Here is a 26,372-nt window from a genome sequence, read left to right on the forward strand (position 1 = left end):
CCCTAGGTCTAGAGCCTCAACTCCGCTGCATCCACGTATGTGTAAAAATTCGGGCAAATACCCCAATTTATGCACTTTCTCCACCACTTGCGGATCTTTCAAATATTTCACCCCAAAATGTAGTCTCTTTTTTAGCATGTTGGCACAATATGAGGATCAGCAAGGAACGATCTCCCATGTTCAGCCAGCTACATCGGAAGATGCAGCTTTCTGCACTATCCAAACAGAAATGTGATGGTAAACAAACCAGCTGCAAATAAATGACCTTTTATGTCATCTCTCTACTACCACATCATCTGCCGCTACACAAACAGCTTCCTTTTGGGGATTGTGTTCTGAGGTACCAACTTTACCCAGAAACAGTATAGAAACAAACACGATAACTGTGTCTCACCTTGACTGATCCATTACTGTACATCTGGATCATATTTTCAGCGCCCTGCCTCACTCTCATCTCAATGTCCAACTGACGCTCTAATCTTGACATACGAGAGTGCTGGGTTTGACAGAGGACACTCGAGGAGAGGCTGCTACCTGGAAGAAATGAGAGGGAAGGTGCACAGAATGTCAGTGTACCAAGCAATCTACTGTCCCCTGTGTCTATGCAACCCTAAAGAAACCGTTCAGGCTTCATAAGCCAATCACATACACTGAAATGTAATTCAAGAGCCACCTACCAGGCACTAAAGGGGAAACGTACTGACATTTAATGTCACTGCTTAAAATTGCCTAAGTTTGTCGGAGGACATGAAGCACAAAGAAATACATATCATTCATTTCAAGTTGTCCAGATTTGGTGGGGACTGAATGGGTAAAATTATGGACCTATAGTATGAGGAGATAAAAACCAATAAAGTCTCTGTAATCGGTTAAATCTCATAAACATTATCCCCAGCTCTGAGGAATTACAGTACCTGAGTTGGGACCCGGGGATGTTGGAGAAGCATCAAGTTCATCCAGCTCTTGTCTTAAGTTATCTAATCTCCTCTCACATGTTCTTAGCATGGTCTCCACATGTCCCAGATTCTTTCGCTCCGTGGTAGCTCTGCGAAGTCTCTCCGCTCCATCCTTAATCTTTAACTCTCTGCAGATCTCCCTGCGCAGACGCTCTCTTTCCTCCTCCAACCCTTGGTGTTCTCCTTTATCACCATCCAACCCTGGGAGATCTCCGGCATCTAAGTTCTGCAGCTCTTCACTCTGTTCCCCAACACTGACTCTTCCTCCTCTCACCGACTGCATCTCTCCACTGCCCAATGCTACCTGTCTCCTGGCCCCCTCCTCTCCCTTCTTACTGCAGGGAGCGTAGACATTAACCTGAGAAGAGAAAACATAAATTGGGTGAGTGGGAGTATAAGATGCACAGAGATTAAAATAATAAGAATGATCATAACTGCTATTACACTGAGACATGTCTATGATGAGCTCCTACAAGGAGATGAAAAATGTGACAATTTAATAGCTTGAGTAGAAGAAAATATATAGATTTGATTTTTTATTTATTTTTAGGTTATTATTCCCTTTGTTCCTTTAAGCTATAGACATCCCTGCTGCAATCCTTAGTTGGTGTGGGCAGCAGTTCCTGTGACACTTATGTCATGTGACCATTCAGAGCCAATGCCCTGAAAGCTGGCAGCCTTATGATGCTACTCAGGGAACAGGGACCATGTCCTGCCAGGACATGGTCTGTTCACACTCAAGACTAATTAATAATCATAGCTGCCCAGCGTATGGATAACTGGTTAACATGCAGATGTGCGTACATGACAAGCAAGTCATGTACATACAGACAGTGGATAATGTGAGGGTAAAAAAAGGGAACTACAGTCCATTTAAGATGCTTACAACTTTGCAATAATAACCAGAATTGTCACTCTAATCACAATCCAGAGTAATATATGTGCATTTAAAAGTTATACTTTGTTTGACAAAATGAATAAGTATGTGTCACGCAGGTCATGTGATCAGGGGCTTTCCCAACGCTCCCTGGCTGCATCTCACACACTCAAACATTCAATTGATAACTGTAGCAAAAGTGACACCTGCTGGTTATAAATAAATAGATCATCCAAACTACTAATGAGGAGCAGCTTAAGTACAGAGCAATAACTGTAATAAAATCATTATTGAATAGCTTACAAAATAAAATTATATGTATATCTACTGTACACAACATATTAAAAAGGCAGATTGATGAATGTTTTACTTTAAATTAGTGCCTTGAAGATCAAATGAATGCAAACAGCCTGCCTAACTGGCTAAAGGTCCCTTCTCTACGTACAGGGTGTCTGGGAACGAGCAGACTGATAAGAAATAGGGTCATTTATGAAGCACGAAATAGGAGTGTCATAAAGCATAACTATGGTGCCGATTCAAATAAGGGCGATGTGCCACGAATCGCTTCTGGGGCGGTAGCGGGGGCACTCCGCGGCGATGTAACATCACAAATTTTGCATTGCACCCTATAGAGCTGTGCAGGAGAATCTGCAATGATGGCTACCGTAGTACCTAGAAATGTGTGCGGCCGATCTTTGCAGTGATGTTCGGCCGCACATTGCTGAGGATTGAATCAGCCCTATGACTTTTCACTGCACACTATTGTGTGGTCCAACATGGCATATTTTGGGAGGTAGGATGGTTTTTGCTCTGCATGATGAAGAGATTGGAAAGAATTAAGGCGTTACTGTGGTTTACAATCTAGGCATAATTTTGTGGCCTTTTGCATGCTTAACCCAGGACTATTTTAATACATAAGTGGGCCCAGAGCGAAGATCACATTCTTGAGCCCTTAACTCTATGTGGAAAGGTAACATCATAGCTCTGTTAAGAATCAGGATAGTTTTGGTACTTGATCATGTTTAATTAGGGATCTTAGATCAAGGCTCTCCTTTCTCCTTACACCAGTAGAAAACTTTTAGAAACTCTGTGGCCAGGCCCCATTGGACATCATTGACATATTTTAATTTAAAGTATTATAAGTTAAAGTAAGTGCACAGTTTTGCCCATTGAAACCATTGTGGCACTGAAAACTAAAATAAAATACCATGTGACGTAGACCACAGCACCGATAAGCCCTTAATTTTCATACCCTGATATAAACCAATGAAGACAAAGGAAATTCCTGTGTAGCTTTAAAACAGCCTCTACATTCCAGGGCTGTGAGAATACTCTCTCCTATTTTATAATCTATTGTATAATCTCCGGCATCAGTACTGCATGAACTAATATTTTCCTATTTCCTATTCCTTTGTTCATACTTCTTGATTTGCACCTAATCAGCTTGCTTAATTCCTCTCATCTAGAAGTCCTCATATACACTACAGCTACAGTCTATACTATATCATAAGCATATTATAAGGCATATTATAGGCACCCAGGACACTATACATATTTGCAATCTAGGTGAGGAAATCTGAACATTTTAGGTACAGCCCTGATGTGCCCAAACCATACCCATAAATAACAAGACTCTGGGCCTGATTCATTAAGGATCTTAACTTCAGAAACGTCTTATTTCAGTCTCCTGGACAAAACCATGTTACATTCCAAGGGGTGCAATTTAGTATTCTGTTTTGCACATAAGTTAAATACTGACTGTTTTTCATGTAGCACACAAATATCAACTTTAAATTTTAGTGTACAAATAAGCTATCAAGTATCTGTGTGCTACATGAAAAAACAGTATTTAACTTATGTGCAAAACAGAATACTAATTTGCACCCCTTGCATTGTAACATGGTTTTGTCCAGGAAATAAGAAGACATGCTAGAGATAAACAAATGTTGAACAAATCTGATCCCGCAAACTGATATCACCATCAGTATCTGCATACTAAGACTTACTTTGTGCCGAATGACAGCAGGCTTGAGCTTAGTTTGAATCTTTCAATATAGGGTGACTTTACAATGAATAGGAAAATATAGGTTTTTTTCCTAACAAATGTTCCGATCTGAACTGCAACATACAATACATATAAAACTGAACCAGACAGATTCATATACAGTGAAATCCTTATTTTGCATTTCCTGATTTTACACTTTCCAGGAATTGACACTCATTCCCCAGTGCATTTCAATGGGTCCATTTCCCGGATTTAACACTCCCTCCTCCTGCATTTTACAACACAAAATATGTCCATAGAACACAGTTTTTGTTGTCATATTGATGTACAGGATATTTGGGATTCCAAATCTCTGGTGAGTTTACATTTTAGATCCCCCATATCTCTGATGTCCTTAGAATACAGATACTCTAAGTATCTGGTTGTGACAGACTGGAGAGCCCAATTAGATTATTTACCCCTCCTGTGGCCTGGAGCTCAGATACCTGAAGAAAGCACCCACAGGTTCATCCAGGAAGGATACCATCACTAAGTACATATGCAGTGATTAGAATCATTTGTGGAGATCTGTTGTGGGATCCCATTATCTGCAAACTTTTTGGGGTCTAAAAAAGACCCAACTGCAGGGACAGTCGGAAGGTACGTCCCACTTCACACTGCATTTGTGAAAAGGGTGGGAAGATTTGGAGAGCAGCATTGCAATGTCTAAAACATAGCCAGGCCCCTTGCATGCTGTTCATGCCCATTCCTGGGGTTTTGCGTTGTAAAACCACCAAGATTTGGGGGGTCGATTGTTAAGCCACCAGATATTTGGGAGTCTGCATTGCATAGTGGCCTCCAGAACAGAGTCAATACTATATCATGGGGAGTAGTATACACTGTGTTTTATACAGTGGTCACTAATATGATGTCTGTACTGTATATTTGTCGCTAGAATGTTGTCTGTATAGTATTCTGTATTGGTTACTAGGATGGACTCTGTATTTTTATAGCTAATACTTTCTTTATTGTATTTCAGTCAGTTGAACATCCTCTGTAATGATTATTAGTCACTAGAGTGCTCTCTGTACTATATATTGGCACCAAGATGCTCTCTGTTTTGTAAAGCGGTTGCTAGAATACTCTCTTTATTGTATAGAAGTAACTAGAATGCTCTCTGTATTGTATAGAACTTCTATACAATACAGAGAGCATTCTAGTTACTTCTATACAATACAGAGAGCCTTCTAGTTACTTCTATAATAGAAGTAACTAGAATGCTCTCTGTATTGTATAGAAATAACTAGAATGCTCTCTTTATTTTATAAAGACCACCAGAATATTCTCTGCATTGTGTATGTCTCTGTGGGCCTGATTCAGATTGAGACGTACCCCCTTTGTGTAGCATATCTGTGCATTATTTTGCACTGTGCATACTCAGAAAGTAAACATCTGCAATGATGGCCAAACCTGCAACTTTTTTGGCATCTATGAATCCTTACGCCTGAAGAAGCGTGGGGAGGGAAGGGGTGCTCTAATGTAGGCAATGTACAGTAAGGGCGTGTTTGAGCAATTGCTTATGGATGGGACATAGCCACAGATGTGGCTGTAATGGGTGGTTTTATTTGCGAGTGGTCACAGGCAGGTGCAAGTAGCGGATAATTATAATGAACACTCGAACTAGCAAACTAAATATAGTATTAATGGCACTATAATGGAAACTACTGACGAGGAAAGGGATTCAGAAGTCACTATTTCAGGTGACTTAAAGGCAGGTAAGCAATGCAACAAAGCAATGAGGAAGACAAGTCAGATGCTTGGTTGCATAGGGAGAGGAATCAGTAGCAGAAAGAAAGAAGTAATAATACCACTGTATTGTTCATTAGTACGACATCATCTAGAATACTGTGTTCAATTCTGGAGGCCATATCTCCAGAAGGATATAAATACATTAGAGACTGTACAAAGAAGGGCAACTAAAATGGTGCATGACCTACAGCACAAAACTTACCTGAAAAGATTAAAAGATCTTAATATGTATAGTTCGTAGCAGAGAAAAGAAAGGAAGGACATGATATAAATGTTCAAATATCTCAAGGGTTTGGACAAGGTACAGGGGGGAATGATTCTTCACAGGAAGAGAATTATTAGAACACGAGGACATGCACTGACACTGGAGGGGAGGAGGTTCAGAGGAAATTTGAGGAAAAATTACTTGACAGATTGGGTAGTGGATAAGTGGAATAGCCTCCCATCAGATGTGGTAGAGGCTAATACAGTAGAGCAATTTGAAAAAGGCTTAGGATAGACCAAACAATAACCGTATTGAGAATAAAAGATGAAATAGGATTTGAGGTTACCATAGGTTAATAAAACAATGGGTAAACTAGAAGGGCCAAGCGGTTCAAATTCTAAACCAGATGTAATTAGAGGTTTGCGAATGATTTGCAGACGCTTTTTGAGGCTCTAATACTCGCTAGGTTATAGATTAAGATTTGCTGAGTATATTGTACTAAAGAAAAAGTTAAACAGTTTTGGATGCATGTCAGGAAGTTGTTCCTGCTGTATAAGATTGGTTATTCAAGATTGCATGATGCTTCATAGCAGTTGCATTCATAGCATATTAAATAAAAGATTTTTGTACATATTCCCAAGTTGGAGTGTCTGAGGGGTGTGTCTGCTGTCAAACATACGCATCTGCTACTCATTCAGACCTTGACGCCTCTTTATACGGCGTGCATACACATACATTTGCTTACGCTTGTGTTCTACTCTGAATCAGACCCTGTACTGTATGGAGGTTACTAGAATGTTCTTTGCATTTTATATGCCACTAGAATGATCTCTATACTGTATATCTGACATGAACTCTGTATTATTATTACCAGCTCACCCCTGTAGAGGGCTGGATATGTTTGCTCAGAAATGGGAAGTTTATATTTTTTTGTCAAGTAAACATTTAATTTTACATTGCAGATGTGATTTTACATGCTGGAGGAATCTGTTTATCACAATAACTTACAGCTGCTACTTGTAAATTGTCTTGTGTCCTTTTTACATTTTTTGTGCTGGGGTACTATAATAGCAGTGTCCCTGTGACCAAATTCACTCCGGTGATGGGAACCCCAATGCCTTGCAATGTGTTTGCATGGTGCTGGAAACAACAGGAAGAAGCAGGGGGTGGTGAGCAGAGAGGAAGCCCTGTATGGTAAAGAAGGAGCCTACGGAAATATCAGGCAGCAGTGGTTCTTAATTACCCTACGGTATAATTTGCTTGTATTATAATAAGCTTCATTACTGGTGTGGCTTTCCGCATTAGCCCTGGCTTATAGGTTACAGGGTATTTTCACTTGCAAAATACACTCTCGTGAGCATTATTAGAAAATAACCTACTGTGCATTTTCACTGGCGTATTACAATCCATTTTGCATTATCACTAACCTAACAAACTAGGAGGCATATCGCTGCCATATTGCATCCAGCGACTTATTTTATCTTTTTGGGCATTATCACTGGTATATTTTATTCTACTAGGCGTTATCACTGGTATATTCTCTTACTGAAATAAAAACCTAAGTGACACATTACAGCCCGGGCAGGGCCGGTGCTAGCCTCCATGGCGCCCTAGGCATTTTTACAAAATCGGCGCCCCAGCCCCCCCCCCCCCCCGCAACAATCGGCGCCCTCCTCCCTCCTCCCCCCTCACCCCGTCTTTCCTTACCTCACCACCGCTGCCTCTCTGCTCCGTCTCCTCCCCTCCACTCACTGACACTAGTGAGTGGAGGGGAGGAGACGGAGCAGAGAGGCGGCGGTGGTGAGCAATAGCCTCTTCCCCCCTCCCCTGTGCATCTGAATGCTGTGCGGCGGCCGTGACAGGTACGGTCAGCGGTCGTGTCACTCACCGGACTGTGAGTGCTTCTTCCCGGACTATTAGGAACCGTGGACGTCCTCTATCCTGAGGGACTGCGCATGCGCAGCCCTTTCCAAACCTTCAGTGTATGTTCCTTTAACTTAATTGGCAGATCAGGCAACCTCCCTATATTAAGCACCTGTGGTCAACGCCACGTTGCCTGATCTTGGAGTCTCATTCCCCATGAGTCTCTGAAGGTGTTCCTGTGTTTCCTCGTTTATTCAGCCCAGCTGATTCCTGTGGTTTCCAAACCACTTCTACCTCTGTGGTTTCCAAACCACTTCTACTACTGTGGTTCCCATACCACTTCTACCATCTACTATATCATCGTGACTGTGAGCTGATTCCTATCCGCTGCCTCCGTGCACTACAGTCTTCTAATCACTTCAACTCTACCATGTATCATTGGGACTGTTAGCTGATGCCTATCCGCTGCCTCCGTGCATTACAGGCTTCAACCACATCCACTCACCTGTTCATGATTGTGACTGCCAGCTGATTCCTATCCGCTGCCTCCGTGCACTACAGGCTTCAACCTGCAACTCGTCTGTGTTTCATCATCGTGACTGCTAGCTGATTCCTATCCGCTGCCTCCGTGCACTACAGTCTTCAACCTGCAACCCGTCTGTGTTTCATCGTGACTGTTTAGCTGATTCCTATCCGCTGCCTCTGTGCGCTTCAGTCTTCAGTCCTTGTCTACTCTACCGTGTTTCCTTGAGTCTGCTGCCACTATTGCTACCCGCTACTCTCCGTGATCATCTGTTCCAGTTCAACTCTGCTCCGGTGTCCCATCGTTACTGCACCTGCTGGTTGCTATTGGTTACCTCCGTGTTCCCGCAGAGACCCGCTGCTGTTACTTCTCAGCGCTACTCATCCATCTACTGCTGATCCGCTCTCCACGCCTTCCTGTGTTCCCTGCTGGTCTACCTACCCGTGCGCTGCACCTGCTAGACCACCGCTTCACCCATCCAGGGACTTTGCATCCTGCCGGCCTCCTGCCGTTCAGGTATCTCTGCACTTCTGTCTGACTGCCTTCTCCTGAACCACGGTATGCATACTTCCCATTGACTGTGCTGTGTATTGCATACCTTGCTGGACTGTGTTGGTTCTCCTCTGGAGTGTACTATCCGCTGAGTCTATTGCCATCATTGACTGTGTTATCTCATGCTGGATTACTTCAAGAGACTTTCTATATTGGCAGTGTTGTTCAGTCATTTATACATTTATATTGTGCATATTACTGTGGATCAAAGTCAAGGTGCCCGTGTATATATTGTGTTGCAGTCTCTCCCCGTGCACCTCCTCACATATATATTCAGTGGTACAACTTGCTAGTGGCAGACCACTGACCCCTGTTTCCAGTTTCACCTGCTCCAGTATCCTCTCACATAGCAGTGGTACAACTTGCTAACGCAGACCACTGACTCCCCGGATACCTCCACTTGGATTCCATTCCTTCACTCAGACAGCGGTACAATTTGCTATCCGCAGACCGCTGACTCTCATCACCTCCTCGTTTCTGTTGGACATTCCTCCTCACTATAGCAGTGGTACAACTTGCTACCGCAGACCACTGACTACCTTCACGTGTCCTTTGTCCATACAGTTCCTCGTGTATTACTACCTCCATATTGCCAGTGCTGCTAGTCATAGACTTTCCTGAGCATCTCATCATCTGCTATTTCCTGTTCCGTGATCACCCTGCTACCAGAGTACCATATTACCACCTATACTGCTCTGGTAAGCCTATCACCTGGTGATCCCTGGGTAAAGACTCCTAGTGCCCGTGACAGTAAGATCAGGCCATGACAGACCCAGATACGGAACCTACCGCTAAGGAGATGCTGCAGCATCTGGTCAGCCGTGTGGAGCAACAGGATGCTCGCCAACAGCTGTTACTTCAATGTTACCAATCGTTAACCTCCCAAGGAACATCTGGACAGACTGTTACAGCTAATATTGAAGCTCCTGTGCTTGCCTCCGTTTCCCCAGTGCCATCCCAGGTGTCTACAGCTCCTACGCTTCACCTGCCTACTCCGTCAAAATATGACGGGGACCCCAAAACTTGTAGAGGTTTCCTTAACCAATGTTCAGTCCATTTTGAACTCCAACCTCAAAATTTTTCTACCCATCGTTCCAGAGTGGCCTATCTTATCTCATTGTTTTCGGGACAAGCCCTGGCTTGGGCCTCCCCCCTGTGGGAAAGAAACGATCCAATTCTACAAGATAGTGCCAAATTCATTTCCACGTTCCGAAGTGTGTTCGATGAACCAGGTCGTGTGACCTCCGCTGCTTCCAGCATTCTTCGTTTACGACAAGGCTCCAATACAGTAGGACAGTATGTCATTCAATTTAGGATCTTAGCCTCTGAACTTCAGTGGAATACTGAAGCATTAGTTGCCGCCTTCTGGCAGGGGCTCTCCGATAAAATTAAAGATGCACTGACTACCCAAGAGCTTCCTTCGTCACTAGAAGATTTGATCTCTCTTTGCCACCGTGTAGATATGAGATTTCGTGAAAGAGAGTCTGAGAAAACAACGGCTGTTAAAGCACCTCTTCGTTCAAATCCTCAATTTCGTCCAGCTCCATCCTCTGTGATTCCCATGGAGATAGGACGTTCCAAATTATCTTCAGAGGAGAGGAAACGAAGAGTAAAGAATAGACTCTGTATCTATTGTGCTGATTCCACGCATACGCTCAGCTCTTGCCCTAAGAGATCGGGAAATGCCAGGCCCTAACTAGTTCTGGAGAGGTGAAGTTAGGGTCCCTGGAGTCCTCTCCATTGTCTATGAAATCTAAAGTCTGCGCCTTTGATGTGACTATCTCCCTTGCTACCAAATCCTTTGAGTCACAGGCATTGATTGATTCCGGAGCAGCAGGAAATTTCATTTCTAAATCACTAGTGAATCAATGGTCCCTACCAGTGATCACTTTAAAAACACCCATTACTGTGACGGCTATAGATGGATCACGTCTCATCAATGGTCTCATCACCCAGAGTACGTCTCCAGTAACCCTTCAGATTGGTGTACTACACCATGAAGAAATTTCGTTTTTAATTCTTCCAGTTACGACAAGTCCGATTGTCTTAGGCCTTCCATGGCTTCAGTGTCACTCTCCCCAGATTGACTGGCGCACTCCTCAAGTTACGTCTTGGGGGTCTGAATGTCACCATCGTTGTCTTTCTCAAGTGACTCCTCTTAAAGTACAGCAATCTTCCATCACATCTTCCTCCCCGGGACTCCCTCCTCAGTATGCTTTATTTGCCGATGTGTTTGATAAAGCTCAGTCTGAACGTCTTCCTCCTCATCGTTCTTGGGATTGTCCGATCGACCTTCTACCTGGCAAGACTCCTCCCAGGGGCCGGGTCTATCCTCTCTCGTTGCCTGAAACTCAAGCCACATCTGAGTACATACAGGAGAATCTCCAGCGTGGCTTCATTCGACCTTCCACCTCTCCCGCTGGAGCTGGGTTCTTCTTCGTCAAAAAGAAGGATGGATCATTACGCCCTTGTATAGATTTTCGTGGACTCAACGCCATTACTATCAAGAATCGGTATCCCATTCCGCTGATCACTGAGCTATTTGATCGCATCAAGGGAGCTCGGATATTTACTAAGTTGGATCTTCGTGGTGCCTACAATTTAATTAGAATCCGTTCCGGTGATGAATGGAAGACCGCGTTTAACACCAGAGATGGGCATTACGAATATTTAGTAATGCCCTTCGGGCTGTGTAATGCCCCCGCTGTTTTCCAAGGTTTCATCAATGAGATCTTTCGGGACTTATTATATGTATGTGTCGTTGTCTACCTGGACGACATATTGATCTTCTCACAGGACCTGCCTTCTCATCACCAACATGTGGCAGAGGTCCTCTCCAGACTGCGGAAAAACTCATTGTTCTGTAAATTGGAAAAATGTTCATTCGAATTACCCCAGATTCCATTCTTGGGGTATATAGTTTCCGGAGTTGGCCTGAAGATGGATCCAGACAAAGTAAATGCTGTACTACATTGGCCTCAGCCAACTACTCTTCGTGCCATCCAGCGTTTTTTAGGTTTTGCCAATTACTATAGACGCTTCATTCAAGACTTCTCGTCCATTGCATCTCCTATTGTGGCCCTGACTCGTAAAGGGGCTAATACTAAGCAATGGTCATCTGAGGCTCTCCAAGCCTTCCAAATTCTCAAAGAGTCCTTCTCGTCTGCTCCCATTCTTCGACAGCCTGATGTGACACTTCCCTTCTTCCTAGAAGTAGATGCCTCTAATGTGGGCTTAGGAGCCATTCTCTCCCAACGCTCGGAGCAACAAAAATTACATCCTTGTGCCTTCTACTCTCGGGGTCTTCTGCCCGCCGAGAGAAATTACACTATCGGGGACAAGGAGTTGCTGGCCATCAAAGCTGCATTAGAGGAATGGAGATACTTGTTGGAAGGAGCTCGTCATCCGGTGACGATCTTCACAGATCATAAGAACTTGTCATATTTGCAATCTGCTCAATGCTTGAACCCTCGTCAAGCAAGATGGTCTCTTTTCTTTTCCCGTTTTGAATTAATTATAACCTTCAAACCAGCCGCTAAGAACAAGAAAGCTGACGCTCTATCTCGAGCTTTTGTGACGTCCTCTGATGTAGAAGAGGTTCCCAACCATGCTATTCTAGACCCCAAATGTATTTCTCTGGCTGCTTCATCCACCAAAATGCTACCATTTGGGAAGACCCTCGTGCCTCCTACCCTGAGGAGGAAAATCCTTTCGTGGTACCATGCCTCTCGTTTTTCTGGACACGCCGGTGAACATAAGACCTTTGAGATGCTCTCTCGAAGTTACTGGTGGCCTTCAATGAGGAGAGACGTCAAAGAGTTTATTGCTTCCTGTGATTTATGTTCTCAGTTCAAATCCTCCCGCAGAACTCCAGCAGGGTTGCTGCGACCACTACCCATTCCGTCCAAGCCTTGGACCCATATTAGTATGGATTTCGTTACTGATTTGCCACCAAGTAAGAATCACAATACTATTTGGGTAGTGGTAGACAGATTTTCGAAGATGGCTCATTTCGTCCCTCTGTCCGGTTTACCTTCTTCGTCTACTTTGGCTGAACACTTCATTAAAGAAATCTTCCGCATCCATGGATGTCCGTCTGAGATTGTGTCAGATAGAGGAGTACAATTCGTTTCCAGATTCTGGCGGGCCCTTTGTAAAACTTTGGGCATACGATTAGCTCTCTCATCGTCTTACCATCCGCAATCTAACGGACAAACGGAACGAGTCAATCAAGATCTTGAGACTTTTATTAGGATGTTTTCTTCAGCCAACCAAGACAACTGGGTAGAATTGCTCCCTTGGGCTGAATTCGCCCATAACAACATGTACCATGAGTCATCATCCAAAACTCCATTCTTTGTGGTCTACGGTCACCATCCGTCTTTTCCGGAATTTCCTGCCCTCCCACCCACCCAAGTTCCTGCTGTGGAGACTACTTGTCAGACCTTCAAAAATATCTGGTCTCAGGTCAAGACCTGTTTAAAGAAGACATCTAACAAATATAAGTCTTTCGCAGATAAGAAGAGGCGGGCTATTCCACCACTAAAAATTGGAGATCGGGTTTGGTTATCTACCAAAAATATTCGTTTGAAGGTTCCATCTATGAAATTCGCTCCTCGTTTTATTGGTCCATATAGGATCATTCAAGTTATCAATCCAGTATGCGTTAAACTTCTTCTTCCTAAGAATCTTCGGATTTCCAATGCCTTCCATGTGTCCTTACTCAAACCTCTTATTATCAATCGTTTCTCGACTCCTCCCTCAGCACCGCAGCCAGTTCAAGTTCATCAGGAGGAGGATTTCGAGATTACTGAGGTATTGGATGCAAAAATTTCGCGAGGAGTCCTCCGTTTCCTCGTTCATTGGAAGGGCTTTGGTCCTGAAGAGCGTTCATGGATCAAAGCTGAAGATCTTAATGCTCCTGCCCTTCTGAAGAAGTTTTATTCCAAAAATCCGGACAAGCCCGGTTCCAGGCGTTCTGTGCCCACCTTTAAAAGGGGGGGTACTGTCACTCACCGGACTGTGAGTGCTTCTTCCCGGACTATTAGGAACCGTGGACGTCCTCTATCCTGAGGGACTGCGCATGCGCAGCCCTTTCCAAACCTTCAGTGTATGTTCCTTTAACTTAATTGGCAGATCAGGCAACCTCCCTATATTAAGCACCTGTGGTCAACGCCACGTTGCCTGATCTTGGAGTCTCATTCCCCATGAGTCTCTGAAGGTGTTCCTGTGTTTCCTCGTTTATTCAGCCCAGCTGATTCCTGTGGTTTCCAAACCACTTCTACCTCTGTGGTTTCCAAACCACTTCTACTACTGTGGTTCCCATACCACTTCTACCATCTACTATATCATCGTGACTGTGAGCTGATTCCTATCCGCTGCCTCCGTGCACTACAGTCTTCTAATCACTTCAACTCTACCATGTATCATTGGGACTGTTAGCTGATGCCTATCCGCTGCCTCCGTGCATTACAGGCTTCAACCACATCCACTCACCTGTTCATGATTGTGACTGCCAGCTGATTCCTATCCGCTGCCTCCGTGCACTACAGGCTTCAACCTGCAACTCGTCTGTGTTTCATCATCGTGACTGCTAGCTGATTCCTATCCGCTGCCTCCGTGCACTACAGTCTTCAACCTGCAACCCGTCTGTGTTTCATCGTGACTGTTTAGCTGATTCCTATCCGCTGCCTCTGTGCGCTTCAGTCTTCAGTCCTTGTCTACTCTACCGTGTTTCCTTGAGTCTGCTGCCACTATTGCTACCCGCTACTCTCCGTGATCATCTGTTCCAGTTCAACTCTGCTCCGGTGTCCCATCGTTACTGCACCTGCTGGTTGCTATTGGTTACCTCCGTGTTCCCGCAGAGACCCGCTGCTGTTACTTCTCAGCGCTACTCATCCATCTACTGCTGATCCGCTCTCCACGCCTTCCTGTGTTCCCTGCTGGTCTACCTACCCGTGCGCTGCACCTGCTAGACCACCGCTTCACCCATCCAGGGACTTTGCATCCTGCCGGCCTCCTGCCGTTCAGGTATCTCTGCACTTCTGTCTGACTGCCTTCTCCTGAACCACGGTATGCATACTTCCCATTGACTGTGCTGTGTATTGCATACCTTGCTGGACTGTGTTGGTTCTCCTCTGGAGTGTACTATCCGCTGAGTCTATTGCCATCATTGACTGTGTTATCTCATGCTGGATTACTTCAAGAGACTTTCTATATTGGCAGTGTTGTTCAGTCATTTATACATTTATATTGTGCATATTACTGTGGATCAAAGTCAAGGTGCCCGTGTATATATTGTGTTGCAGTCTCTCCCCGTGCACCTCCTCACATATATATTCAGTGGTACAACTTGCTAGTGGCAGACCACTGACCCCTGTTTCCAGTTTCACCTGCTCCAGTATCCTCTCACATAGCAGTGGTACAACTTGCTAACGCAGACCACTGACTCCCCGGATACCTCCACTTGGATTCCATTCCTTCACTCAGACAGCGGTACAATTTGCTATCCGCAGACCGCTGACTCTCATCACCTCCTCGTTTCTGTTGGACATTCCTCCTCACTATAGCAGTGGTACAACTTGCTACCGCAGACCACTGACTACCTTCACGTGTCCTTTGTCCATACAGTTCCTCGTGTATTACTACCTCCATATTGCCAGTGCTGCTAGTCATAGACTTTCCTGAGCATCTCATCATCTGCTATTTCCTGTTCCGTGATCACCCTGCTACCAGAGTACCATATTACCACCTATACTGCTCTGGTAAGCCTATCACCTGGTGATCCCTGGGTAAAGACTCCTAGTGCCCGTGACAGGTCGCCGCACAGTTTTAAAGTAATTTTCATTCTCCAAGCGCCCTCCAGAGCCCGGCGCCCTAGGCAAGTGCCTAACCTTGCCTAATGGGAGCGCCGGGCCTGAGCCCGGGAAAATAAGTTCTTAAAGGGCCCCTTACCCACACCCAGAGCCAAGGGCTGCTCTGTGCAGCTGATTTCCCAGGGCTCCTCTGTGTCTCTCACAGATCCAGTGCTTATCCACCACCATTCAACGCTGGTGAGCTTTACAAATTTGTTGATTCTATGTTACAGAAGCTCCAAGTAGCAGCCCCCAGTGTCTGGCTAGGGGTAAGGAGGCACCTCAGAAACACTTTTCTAAAAGGTAATGCAGATTAAACATGACAGGAAACATCTGTATAGTAAACACTGCAACAACTGCTATGTAATATAATATGCTGAATAAAAATAAGGTGCACATTTTAATCAAATTGTGAATTCCGATCTACCTAGACATGGTGACCTTATTCACATGGGAACCTACTTGTTTGTATGTATTGCTTTGAGGATTGTGACTCCCTCCATCTTGGTGCAGCATCTCACCCATCTATCATTAGATGGTTTTATTTAGAGCAAGCTAAAACCAGGTTCCTACCAGCTAGGGATGAGCGCACTCGGATTTATGAAATCCGAGCCCACCCGAACGTTGCGGATCCGAGTCGGATCCGAGACAGATCCGGGTATTGGCGCCAAATTCAAAAGTGAAACTGAGGCTCTGACTCATAATCCCGTTGTCGGATCTCGCGATACTCGGATCCTATAAATTCCCCGCTAGTCGCCGCCATCTTCACTCGGGCATTGATCAGGGTAGAGGGAGGGTGTGTTAGGTGGTCCTCTGTGCTGTTTAGTTCTGTGCTGTTTAGTTCTGTGCTGTTTAGTTCTGTGCTGTTTAGTTCTGTGCTGTTTAGTTCTGTGCTGTGCTGTGCTGTGTTCTGCAGTATCAGTCCAGTGGTGCTGTGTGCTGTGCTCTGTCCTTCTGAGGTCAGTGGTGCTGCTGGGTCCTGTGCTGTGTCCTGTTCAGTCCAGTGGTGCTGTGTCCTGTGCTCTGTGCTTCTAAGGGCATAGTTATTTCCCCATTATTCCCAAGTTTTTAAAAAATAAAAAAAAAGTAAAAAAAAATAAAAAATTAGAAATTAAAAAAAATATATATAATTATAACCAAATGTGCAAAACCAATCCAGCAGTATAAGTCCATTGGTACTGCAATATTACCAAGTTCACACATTCTGCAGTATCAGTCCAGTGGTGCTGTGTCCTGTGCTCTGTCCTGCTGAGTTCCGTAGTGCTGCTGGGTCCTGTGCCGTGTCCTGTTCAGTCCAGTGGTGCTGTGTCCTGTGCTCTGTGCTTCTAAGGGCATAGTTATTTCCCCATTATTCCCAAGTTTTTAAAAAATAAAAAAAAGTAAAAAAAAATAAAAAAGTAAAAAATAAATAAATAAATATAATAATTATAACCAAATTTGCAAAACCAATCCAGCAGTATAAGTCCATTGGTACTGCAATATTACCAAGTTCACACATTCTGCAGTATCAGTCCAGTGGTGCTGTGTCCTGTGCTCTGTCCTGCTGAGTTCCGTAGTGCTGCTGGGTCCTGTGCCGTGTCCTGTTCAGTCCAGTGGTGCTGTGTCCTGTGCTCTGTGCTTCTAAGGGCATAGTTATTTCCCCATTATTCCCAAGTTTTTAAAAATAAAAAAAAAGTAAAAAAAAAAAAAAAATTTAAAAAAAAAAAAAATATATAATAATTATAACCAAATTTGCAAAAACAATACAGCAGTATAAGTCCATTGGTACTGCAATATTACCAAGTTCACACATTCTGCAGTATCTTGTGCTACATATAATGGAGACCAAAAATTTGGAGGATAAAGTAGGGAAAGATCAAGACCCACTTCCTCCTAATGCTGAAGCTGCTGCCACTAGTCATGACATAGACGATGAAATGCCATCAACGTCGTCTTCCAAGCCCGATGCCCAATCTCGTAGTACCGGGCATGTAAAATCCAAAAAGCCCAAGTTAAGAAAATGTAGCAAAAAGAGAAACTTTAAATCATCTGAGGAGAAACGTAAAGTTGCCAATATGCCATTTACGACACGGAGTGGCAAGGAACGGCTTAGGCCCTGGCCCGTGTTCATGACTAGTGGTTCAGCTTCACCCACGGATCTTAGCCCTCCTCCTCCTCCCCCCCCTACAAAAAATTGAAGAGAGTTATGCTGTCAGCAACAAAACAGCAAACAACTCTGCCTTCTAAAGAGAAATTATCACAAATCCCCAAGGCGAGTCCAAGGGTGTTGGTGGTTGTCAAGCCTGACCTTCCCATCACTGTACGGGAAGAGGTGGCTCGGGAGGAGGCTATTGATGATGTAGCTGGCGCTGTGGAGGAACTTGATGATGAGGATGGTGATGTGGTTATTGTAAATGAGGCACCAGGGGGGGAAACAGCTGATGTCCATGGGATGAAAAAGCCCATCGTCATGCCTGGTCAGAAGACCAAAAAATGCACCTCTTCGGTCTGGAGTTATTTTTATCCAAATCCAGACAACCAATGTATGGCCATATGTAGCTTATGTAAAGCTCAAATAAGCAGGGGTAAGGATCTTGCCCACCTAGGAACATCCTCCCTTATACGTCACCTGAATAACCTTCATAGTTCAGTGGTTAGTTCAGGAACTGGGGCTAGGACCCTCATCAGTACAGGGACACCTAAATCCCGTGGTCCAGTTGGATACACACCAGCAACACCCTCCTCGTCAACTTCCTCCACAATCTCCATCAGATTCAGTCCTGCAGCCCAAGTCAGCAGCCAGACTGAGTCCTCCTCAATACGGGATTCATCCGAGGAATCTTGCAGCGGTACGCCTACTACTGCCACTGCTGCTGTTGCTGCTGTTAGTCGGTCATCTTCCCAGAGGGGAAGTCGTAAGACCGCTAAGTCTTTCACAAAACAATTGACCGTCCAACAGTCGTTTGCCATGACCACAAAATACGATAGTAGTCACCCTATTGCAAAGCGTATAACTGCGGCTGTAACTGCAATGTTGGTGTTAGACGTGCGCCCGGTGTCCGCCATCAGTGGAGTGGGATTTAGAGGGTTGATGGAGGTATTGTGTCCCCGGTACCAAATCCCCTCGAGATTCCACTTCACTAGGCAGGCGATACCAAAAATGTACAGAGAAGTACGATCAAGTGTCCTCAGTGCTCTTAAAAATGCGGTTGTACCCACTGTCCACTTAACCACGGACATGTGGACAAGTGGTTCTGGGCAAACGAAGGACTATATGACTGTGACAGCCCACTGGGTAGATGCATCCCCTTCCGCAGCAACAGCAACAGCTGCATCAGTAGCAGCATCTACAAAATGGCTGCTCATGCAAAGGCAGGCAACATTGTGCATTACAGGCTTTAATAAGAGGCACAACGCTGACAACATATTAGAGAAAATGAGGGAAATTATCTCCCAGTGGCTTACCCCACTTAGACTCTCATGGGGATTTGTGGTGTCAGACAATGCCAGTAACATTGTGCGGGCATTAAATATGGGCAATTTCCAGCACGTCCCATGTTTTGCCCACACCATTAATTTGGTGGTGCAGCATTACCTCAAGAGTGACAGGGGTGTGCAGGAGATGCTTGCGGTGGCGCGCAAAATTGCTGGACACTTTCGGCATTCAGCCAGTGCCTACCGCAGACTAGAGGCACATCAAAAAAGCATGAACCTGCCCTGCCATCACCTCAAACAAGAGGTTGTGACGCGCTGGAACTCCACCCTCTATATGCTGCAGAGGATGGAGGAGCAGCAAAAGGCCATTCAGGCCTACACAGCCACCTACGACATAGGCAAAGGAGTGGGGATGCGCCTCAGTCAAGCGCAGTGGAGACTGATTTCCGTGTTGTGCAAGGTTCTGCAGCCATTTGAACTTGCCACACGAGAAGTCAGTTCCGACACTGCCAGCTTGAGTCAGGTCATTCCCCTGATCAGGCTGTTGCAGAAGCAGCTGGAGAAAGTGAGGGAGGAGCTGGTAAGCCATTGCGATTACACCAAGCATGTAGCTCTTGTGGATGTAGCCCTTCGTACGCTTTGCCAGGATCCGAGGGTGGTCACTCTTTTAAAGTCAGAGGAATACATTCTGGCCACCGTGCTCGATCCTCGGTTTAAAGCGTATGTTGTGTCTCTGTTTCCGGCGGACACAAGTCTACAGCGGTGCAAAGACCTGCTGGTCAGGAGATTGTCCTCTGAAGAGGACCGTGACATGCCAACAGCTCCACCCTCATTTTCTTCCACATCTATGGCTGCGAGGAAAAAGCTCAGTTTTCCCAAAAGAGGCACTGGCGGGGATGCTGATAACATCTGGTCCGGACTGAAGGACCTGCCAACCATTGCAGACATGTCTACTCTCGCTGCATTGGATGCTGTCACAATAGAAAAAATTGTGGATGATTACTTTGCTGACACCATCCAAGTAGACATGTCAGACAGTCCATATTGTTACTGGCAGGAAAAAAAGGCAGTTTGGAAGCCCCTGTACAAACTGGCTCTATTTTACCTGAGTTGTCCCCCCTCCAGTGTGTACTCGGAAAGAGTTTTTAGTGCAGCGGGGAACCTGGTCAGTGAGCGGCGAAGGAGGTTGCTTCCTCACAACGTTGAAAAAATGATGTTTATAAAAATGAATAATCAATTCCTCAATGAAGTACAGCACTGCCCTCCAGATACTACAGAGGGACCTGTGGTTGTGGAGTCCAGCGGGGACGAATTGATAATGTGTGATGAGGAGGAAGTACACACTGTAGGGGGAGAGGAATCAGAGGTTGAGGATGAGGACGACATCTTGCCTCAGTAGAGCCTGTTTAGTCTGTACAGGGAGAGATGAATAGCTTTTTTGGTGTGGGGGCCCAAACAAACCAATCATTTCAGCCAAAGTTGTTTGGTAGGCCCTGTCGCTGAAATGATTGGTTTGTTAAAGTGTGCATGTCCTATTTCAACAACATAAGGGTGGGTGTGAGGGCCCAAGGACAATTCCATCTTGGACCTTTTTTTTTGGCATTATATGACCAATCAACAGTCGTTTGCCATGTTCAAAAAGTAAAACCAAATTTAAAAAAATACAAGAAATTAAACCAAAAGTAAAATGCCGTGTCATAATTTAAAACAAGAGGTATTGACGTGCTCTAAAACTACTGTATTGTTGTTTATATTTTATAAACACTACACTTGAAAGCTTGAGTCTTTCAATAAAAAAGTAACTGTCTATTGCACGAATATTTGCAACAGGGACAATTTTAGGGTTAAGAAAGTCAACTAATAACACTTCGACGCTGTCTGTCTTTATAAACACTACACTTGGAAGTTGGAGGAGGTATTGTGGCCCCGGCACCAAATTTACTACCGGGGCCACTCCACTGTGCAGTCCATATTTAGGTGTATCAGATATTAAACAACGGTGACAGTTGATGCCCAATTTTTTAATTACATTGTGGCCTCGGTACAAAATTGTGTACCGGGGCCACCACACTACGCAGTCCAGATACTTGTTTGGTGGAATTCAGACCAGTTGAGGGTTTTATTATTATATTGTGTGGACCACTCTATCTATACCACACTACAACTCTATACCACTCTATTTCATACTTTAATTCTATTTCATACTTTAATTCTATTTCATACTTTAATTCTATTTCATACTTTAATTCTATTTCATACTTTAATTCTATTACTAATTACCATAAAGAGGAACAAAATAAACCAATTTTACCAAAAGTATAATATGACTTAGACTTACAAACACTACACTTGAAAGATCGTGCCTTTAAATGAAAAAGTCAGTCTTCATTGCACGACTATGTGCAACAGGGACAGTTTTTTGGGTTTACAAAGTCAAACAATAACACTTTGACCCTGTCTGTCTGGGATCTCAATGACGAATTGTCTGTACCATGTTTGGAGGAGGTATTGTGGCCCCGGTATCAAATTGGGTACCGGGGCCACCCCACTATGCAGTCCAGATACTTGTTTGGTGGAATTCAGACACGTGGAGGGTTTTATTATTATTATATTGTGTGGACCACTCTATCTATACCACACTACAACTCTATACCACTCTATTTCATACTTTAATTCTATTTCATACTTTAATTCTATTTCATACTTTAATTCTATTTCATACTTTAATTCTATTACTAATTAATTACCATAAAGAGGAACAAAATAAACCAATTTTACCAAAAGTATAATATGACTTAGACTTACAAACACTACACTTGAAAGATCGTGCCTTTAAATGAAAAAGTCAGTCTTCATTGCACGACTATGTGCAACAGGGACAGTTTTTTGGGTTTACAAAGTCAAACAATAACACTTTGACCCTGTCTGTCTGGGATCTCAATGACGAATTGTCTGTACCATGTTTGGAGGAGGTATTGTGGCCCCGGTATCAAATTGGGTACCGGGGCCACCCCACTATGCAGTCCAGATACTTGTTTGGTGGAATTCAGACACGTGGAGGGTTTTTTAATTATATTGTGGCCTCGGTACCAAATTGTGTACCGGGGCCACCACACTACGCAGTCAAGATAGATAGATGCGTATTGCGTATCATAGATAAAGTACATTCAGTGGTGTGGGGCAAATTGAAAAATATTCAAAATGCACTGACATTATCAAAAACAAGAGGTTGTCACACGCTAAAACTCCAACATGTATATGATGGAGAGGATGGAGGAGCAGCCGTATGTGTAGTGTAATGCAGATCTGTTGAAGGTTTTTTATATATTTTATTGTGGTGCCCAGTGCCCACTCCTCTACGCAGTCCAGGTACAATTATTGGTGCGAATCATAAAAGTTCAGGGTTTTTAATATATTGTGGTGACCCACTCCTCTACGCAGTCCAGGTACAATTATTGGTGCGAATCATAAAAGTTCAGGGTTTTTAAGATATTGTGGTGACCCACTCCTCTACGCAGTCCAGGTACAATTATTGGTGCGAATCATAAAAGTTCAGGGTTTTTAATATATTGTGGTGACCCACTCCTCTACGCAGTCCAGGTACAATTATTGGTGCGAATCATAAAAGTTCAGGGTTTTTAAGATATTGTGGTGACCCACTCCTCTACGCAGTCCAGGTACAATTATTGGTGCGAATCATAAAAGTTCAGGGTTTTTAAGATATTGTGGTGACCCACTCCTCTACGCAGTCCAGGTACAATTATTGGTGCGAATCATAAAAGTTCAGGGTTTTTAATATATTGTGGTGACCCACTCCTCTACGCAGTCCAGGTACAATTATTGGTGCGAATCATAAAAGTTCAGGGTTTTTAAGATATTGTGGTGACCCACTCCTCTACGCAGTCCAGGTACAATTATTGGTGCGAATCATAAAAGTTCAGGGTTTTTAAGATATTGTGGTGACCCACTCCTCTACGCAGTCCAGGTACAATTATTGGTGCGAATCATAAAAGTTCAGGGTTTTTAAGATATTGTGGTGACCCACTCCTCTACGCAGTCCAGGTACAATTATTGGTGCGAATCATAAAAGTTCAGGGTTTTTAAGATATTGTGGTGACCCACTCCTCTACGCAGTCCAGGTACAATTATTGGTGCGAATCATAAAAGTTCAGGGTTTTTAAGATATTGTGGTGACCCACTCCTCTACGCAGTCCAGGTACAATTATTGGTGCGAATCATAAAAGTTCAGGGTTTTTAAGATATTGTGGTGACCCACTCCTCTACGCAGTCCAGGTACAATTATTGGTGCGAATCATAAAAGTTCAGGGTTTTTAAGATATTGTGGTGACCCACTCCTCTACGCAGTCCAGGTACAATTATTGGTGCGAATCATAAAAGTTCAGGGTTTTTAATATATTGTGGTGACCCACTCCTCTACGCAGTCCAGGTACAATTATTGGTGCGATTCATAAAAGTTCAGGGTTTTTAATTTATATTGTGGTGACCCACTCCTCTACGCAGTCCAGGTACAATTATTGGTGCGAATCATAAAAGTTCAGGGTTTTTAATATATTGTGGTGACCCACTCCTCTACGCAGTCCAGGTACATTTATTGGTGCGATTCATAAAAGTTCGGGGTTTTTAAGATATTGTGGTGACCCACTCCTCTACGCAGTCCAGGTACATTTATTGGTGCGAATCATAAAAGTTCAGGGTTTTTAATATATATTGTGGTGACCCACTCCTCTACGCAGTCCAGGTACATTTATTGGTGCGAATCATAAAAGTTCAGGGTTTTTAATATATATTGTGGTGACCCACTCCTCTACGCAGTCCAGGTACATTTATTGGTGCGAATCATAAAAGTTCAGGGTTTTTAATATATATTGTGGTGACCCACTCCTCTACGCAGTCCAGAAAGATACCTTGTTGCAACGTTTTGGACTAATAACTATATTGTGAGGTGTTCAGAATACACTGTAAATTAGTGGAAATGCTTGTTATTGAATGTTATTGAGGTTAATAATAGCCTAGGAGTGAAAATAAGCCCAAAAACTTGATTTTTAAACTTTTTATGTTTTTTTCAAAAAAAATCCGAATCCAATACCTTAAATCCGAACCGAGACCTTTCGTCAAGTGTTTTGCGAGACAAATCCGAACCTCAAAAATAACGAAAATCCGGATCCAAAACACAAAACACGAGACCTCAAAAGTCGCCGGTGCACATCCCTACTACCAGCAATGGTTATATTATGCTGGCAGGTGCCACTGAAAGTTCTTGTTCTAGAAATAGACTTATAGGGCTAGATTTACTAAGCTGCGGGTTTGAAAAAGTGGAGATGTTGCCTATAGCAACCAATCAGATTCTAGCTTTCATTTATTTAGTACTTTCTACAAAATGACAGCTAGAATCTGATTGGTTGCTATAGGCAACATCCCCACTTTTTCAAACCCGCAGCTTAGTAAATCTAGCCCATAGTGTAGGTAACAATCTAAGTTACGTTACTGTACCTTGTGCACTAGCCATGGGTTAAGTAAGTGCCAGCAAGTCCAGCTCAAAACTTAAAAAAACGGGTTGAATCATGTTGTGATTAGGTTGTTCTGTGAAATAAGGATGGTGCCCATTGTGAAAACCATTTATTTCCCAACTTCAGGGAGTGGCACCCGGCAGGGCATTGAGGCATAGTATTGACCGGTTTTACACCTTGGAGTCTCCCTTAGGAAATAAGGGCAGTCAATCCAAACTGTCCAGACGTGGCTGCCCCCACAGCCCTAACTTTAAATTTTAGCACCTGGGGCAAGAAGGAAAACTTCCAACCCGCTAGCTCTCTATTTTAAACAAATGAACCTTCATAAACTGCGCTCCTGTTCAGCGCTGCACCCTGGGCAGTTGCCTCTCTGGCACAGCCCTAATTACGGCCCTGGCTCCTCCTTATTACCTAGAACTGGTTGTGGATTACGATACCTGCTAAAATTCCTGGAAAGTCAGAACATTCTGGAGAACGTTACTTTAAGAGACATTTTTTTTTCAAGTGTGCAGACCTTGCTCTCGTGTGTGCCCGCTGAAAGCAGAGTAACATCAGTGCTTGGTCACTGCCAGCCCGGCAGCTACACTACCCCAAGCAACATAGCACTGCTGAGCTGCAGTAGTTAAGAGTCAGGCGGAGGACCACTGAAGCAGGGCCGGATTTACCACTAGGCAACCTAGGCACTTGCCTAGGGCCCATCGGTCGCCAGGGGGCCCGGCTGGTGGTGGAGGCGCCTGAAAAGAAAAAAAAATATTGTGTCCAAGGGAGAAAAAATAAATAAATAAATAAATAATCGCGATTGCAGTGGCCACCGGCAGCCTCCTCTCCTCCTTCCTATTCAGCTGCGTTCCACTAAATGTTGTGCGTGACATCATCATGCCCGATGGCATATTCACTGAAGACTCAGAGGAGCGAAGAGGAGCAGCGAGCACAACGGGGCAAGAAAGAAAACAGAAGATGAGAAAACAGAAGAGAAGAAAGCAATATAAAGGTAAGTAAACTAACGGAGGAACAATGGCACACTATAAAAAAGGGGAAACAAACTGTTCCCAAAAAATTATGAAAAGGGACAGAGGTGATGTGAAGGTGGGCAGAGGTGATGTGAAGGGGGACAGAGGTGTTGTGAAGGGGCACAGAGGTGATGTGAAGGGGGACAGAGGTGATGTGAAGGGGGAGAGAAGTGATGTGAAGGGGGAGAGAAGTGATGTGAAGGGGGACAGAGGTGATGTGAAGGGGGAGAGAAGTGATGTGAAGGGGGACAGAGGTGATGTGAAGGGGGACAGAGGTGATGTGAAGGGGGAGAGAAGTGATGTGAAGGGGCACAGAGGTGATGTGAAGGGGGACAGAAATGATGTGAAGGGGGACAGAAATGATGTGAAGGGGCACAGAGGTGATGTGAAGGGGGACAGAGGTTATGTGAAGGGGGAGAGAAGGAATGTGAAGGGGGACAGAGGTGATGTGAAGGGGGAGAGAAGTGATGTGAAGGGGGACAGAGGTGATGTGAAGGGGGACAGAGGTGATGTGAAGGGGGACAGAGGTGATGTGAAGGGGCACAGAGGTGATGTGAAGGGGGAGAGAAGTGATGTGAAGGGGGACAGAGGTGATGTGAAGGGGGACAGAAATGATGTGAAGGGGCACAGAGGTGATGTGAAGGGGGACAGAGGTGATGTGAAGGGGGAGAGAAGTGATGTGAAGGGGGAGAGAAGTGATGTGAAGGGGGAGAGAAGTGATGTGAAGGGGGAGAGAAGTGATGTGAAGGGGGACAGAGGTGATGTGAAGGGGGAGAGAAGTGATGTGAAGGGGGACA

General features: G+C 44.4%; 1 protein-coding gene across 2 annotated transcripts in view; it reads right to left on the bottom strand.

Moving 5' to 3' along the window:
- Nucleotides 1–26,372, bottom strand: part of LOC142151351 (serine/threonine-protein kinase N1-like) — an 80,134-nt gene that overhangs the window by 41,484 nt on the left and 12,278 nt on the right. For both annotated transcript variants that reach the window (XM_075206892.1, XM_075206891.1), the window contains exons 2-3: nucleotides 915–1,314; nucleotides 395–534 (exon numbers count right to left, since the gene is read on the bottom strand). In XM_075206892.1, the coding sequence (XP_075062993.1) occupies nucleotides 395–534; nucleotides 915–1,314 (540 nt within the window). The remainder of the gene's footprint in view (nucleotides 1–394; nucleotides 535–914; nucleotides 1,315–26,372) is intronic.

The sequence above is a fragment of the Mixophyes fleayi genome, chromosome 4 (genome assembly GCF_038048845.1).
Source record: "Mixophyes fleayi isolate aMixFle1 chromosome 4, aMixFle1.hap1, whole genome shotgun sequence".
NCBI classification, from domain to species: Eukaryota; Metazoa; Chordata; class Amphibia; order Anura; family Limnodynastidae; genus Mixophyes; species Mixophyes fleayi.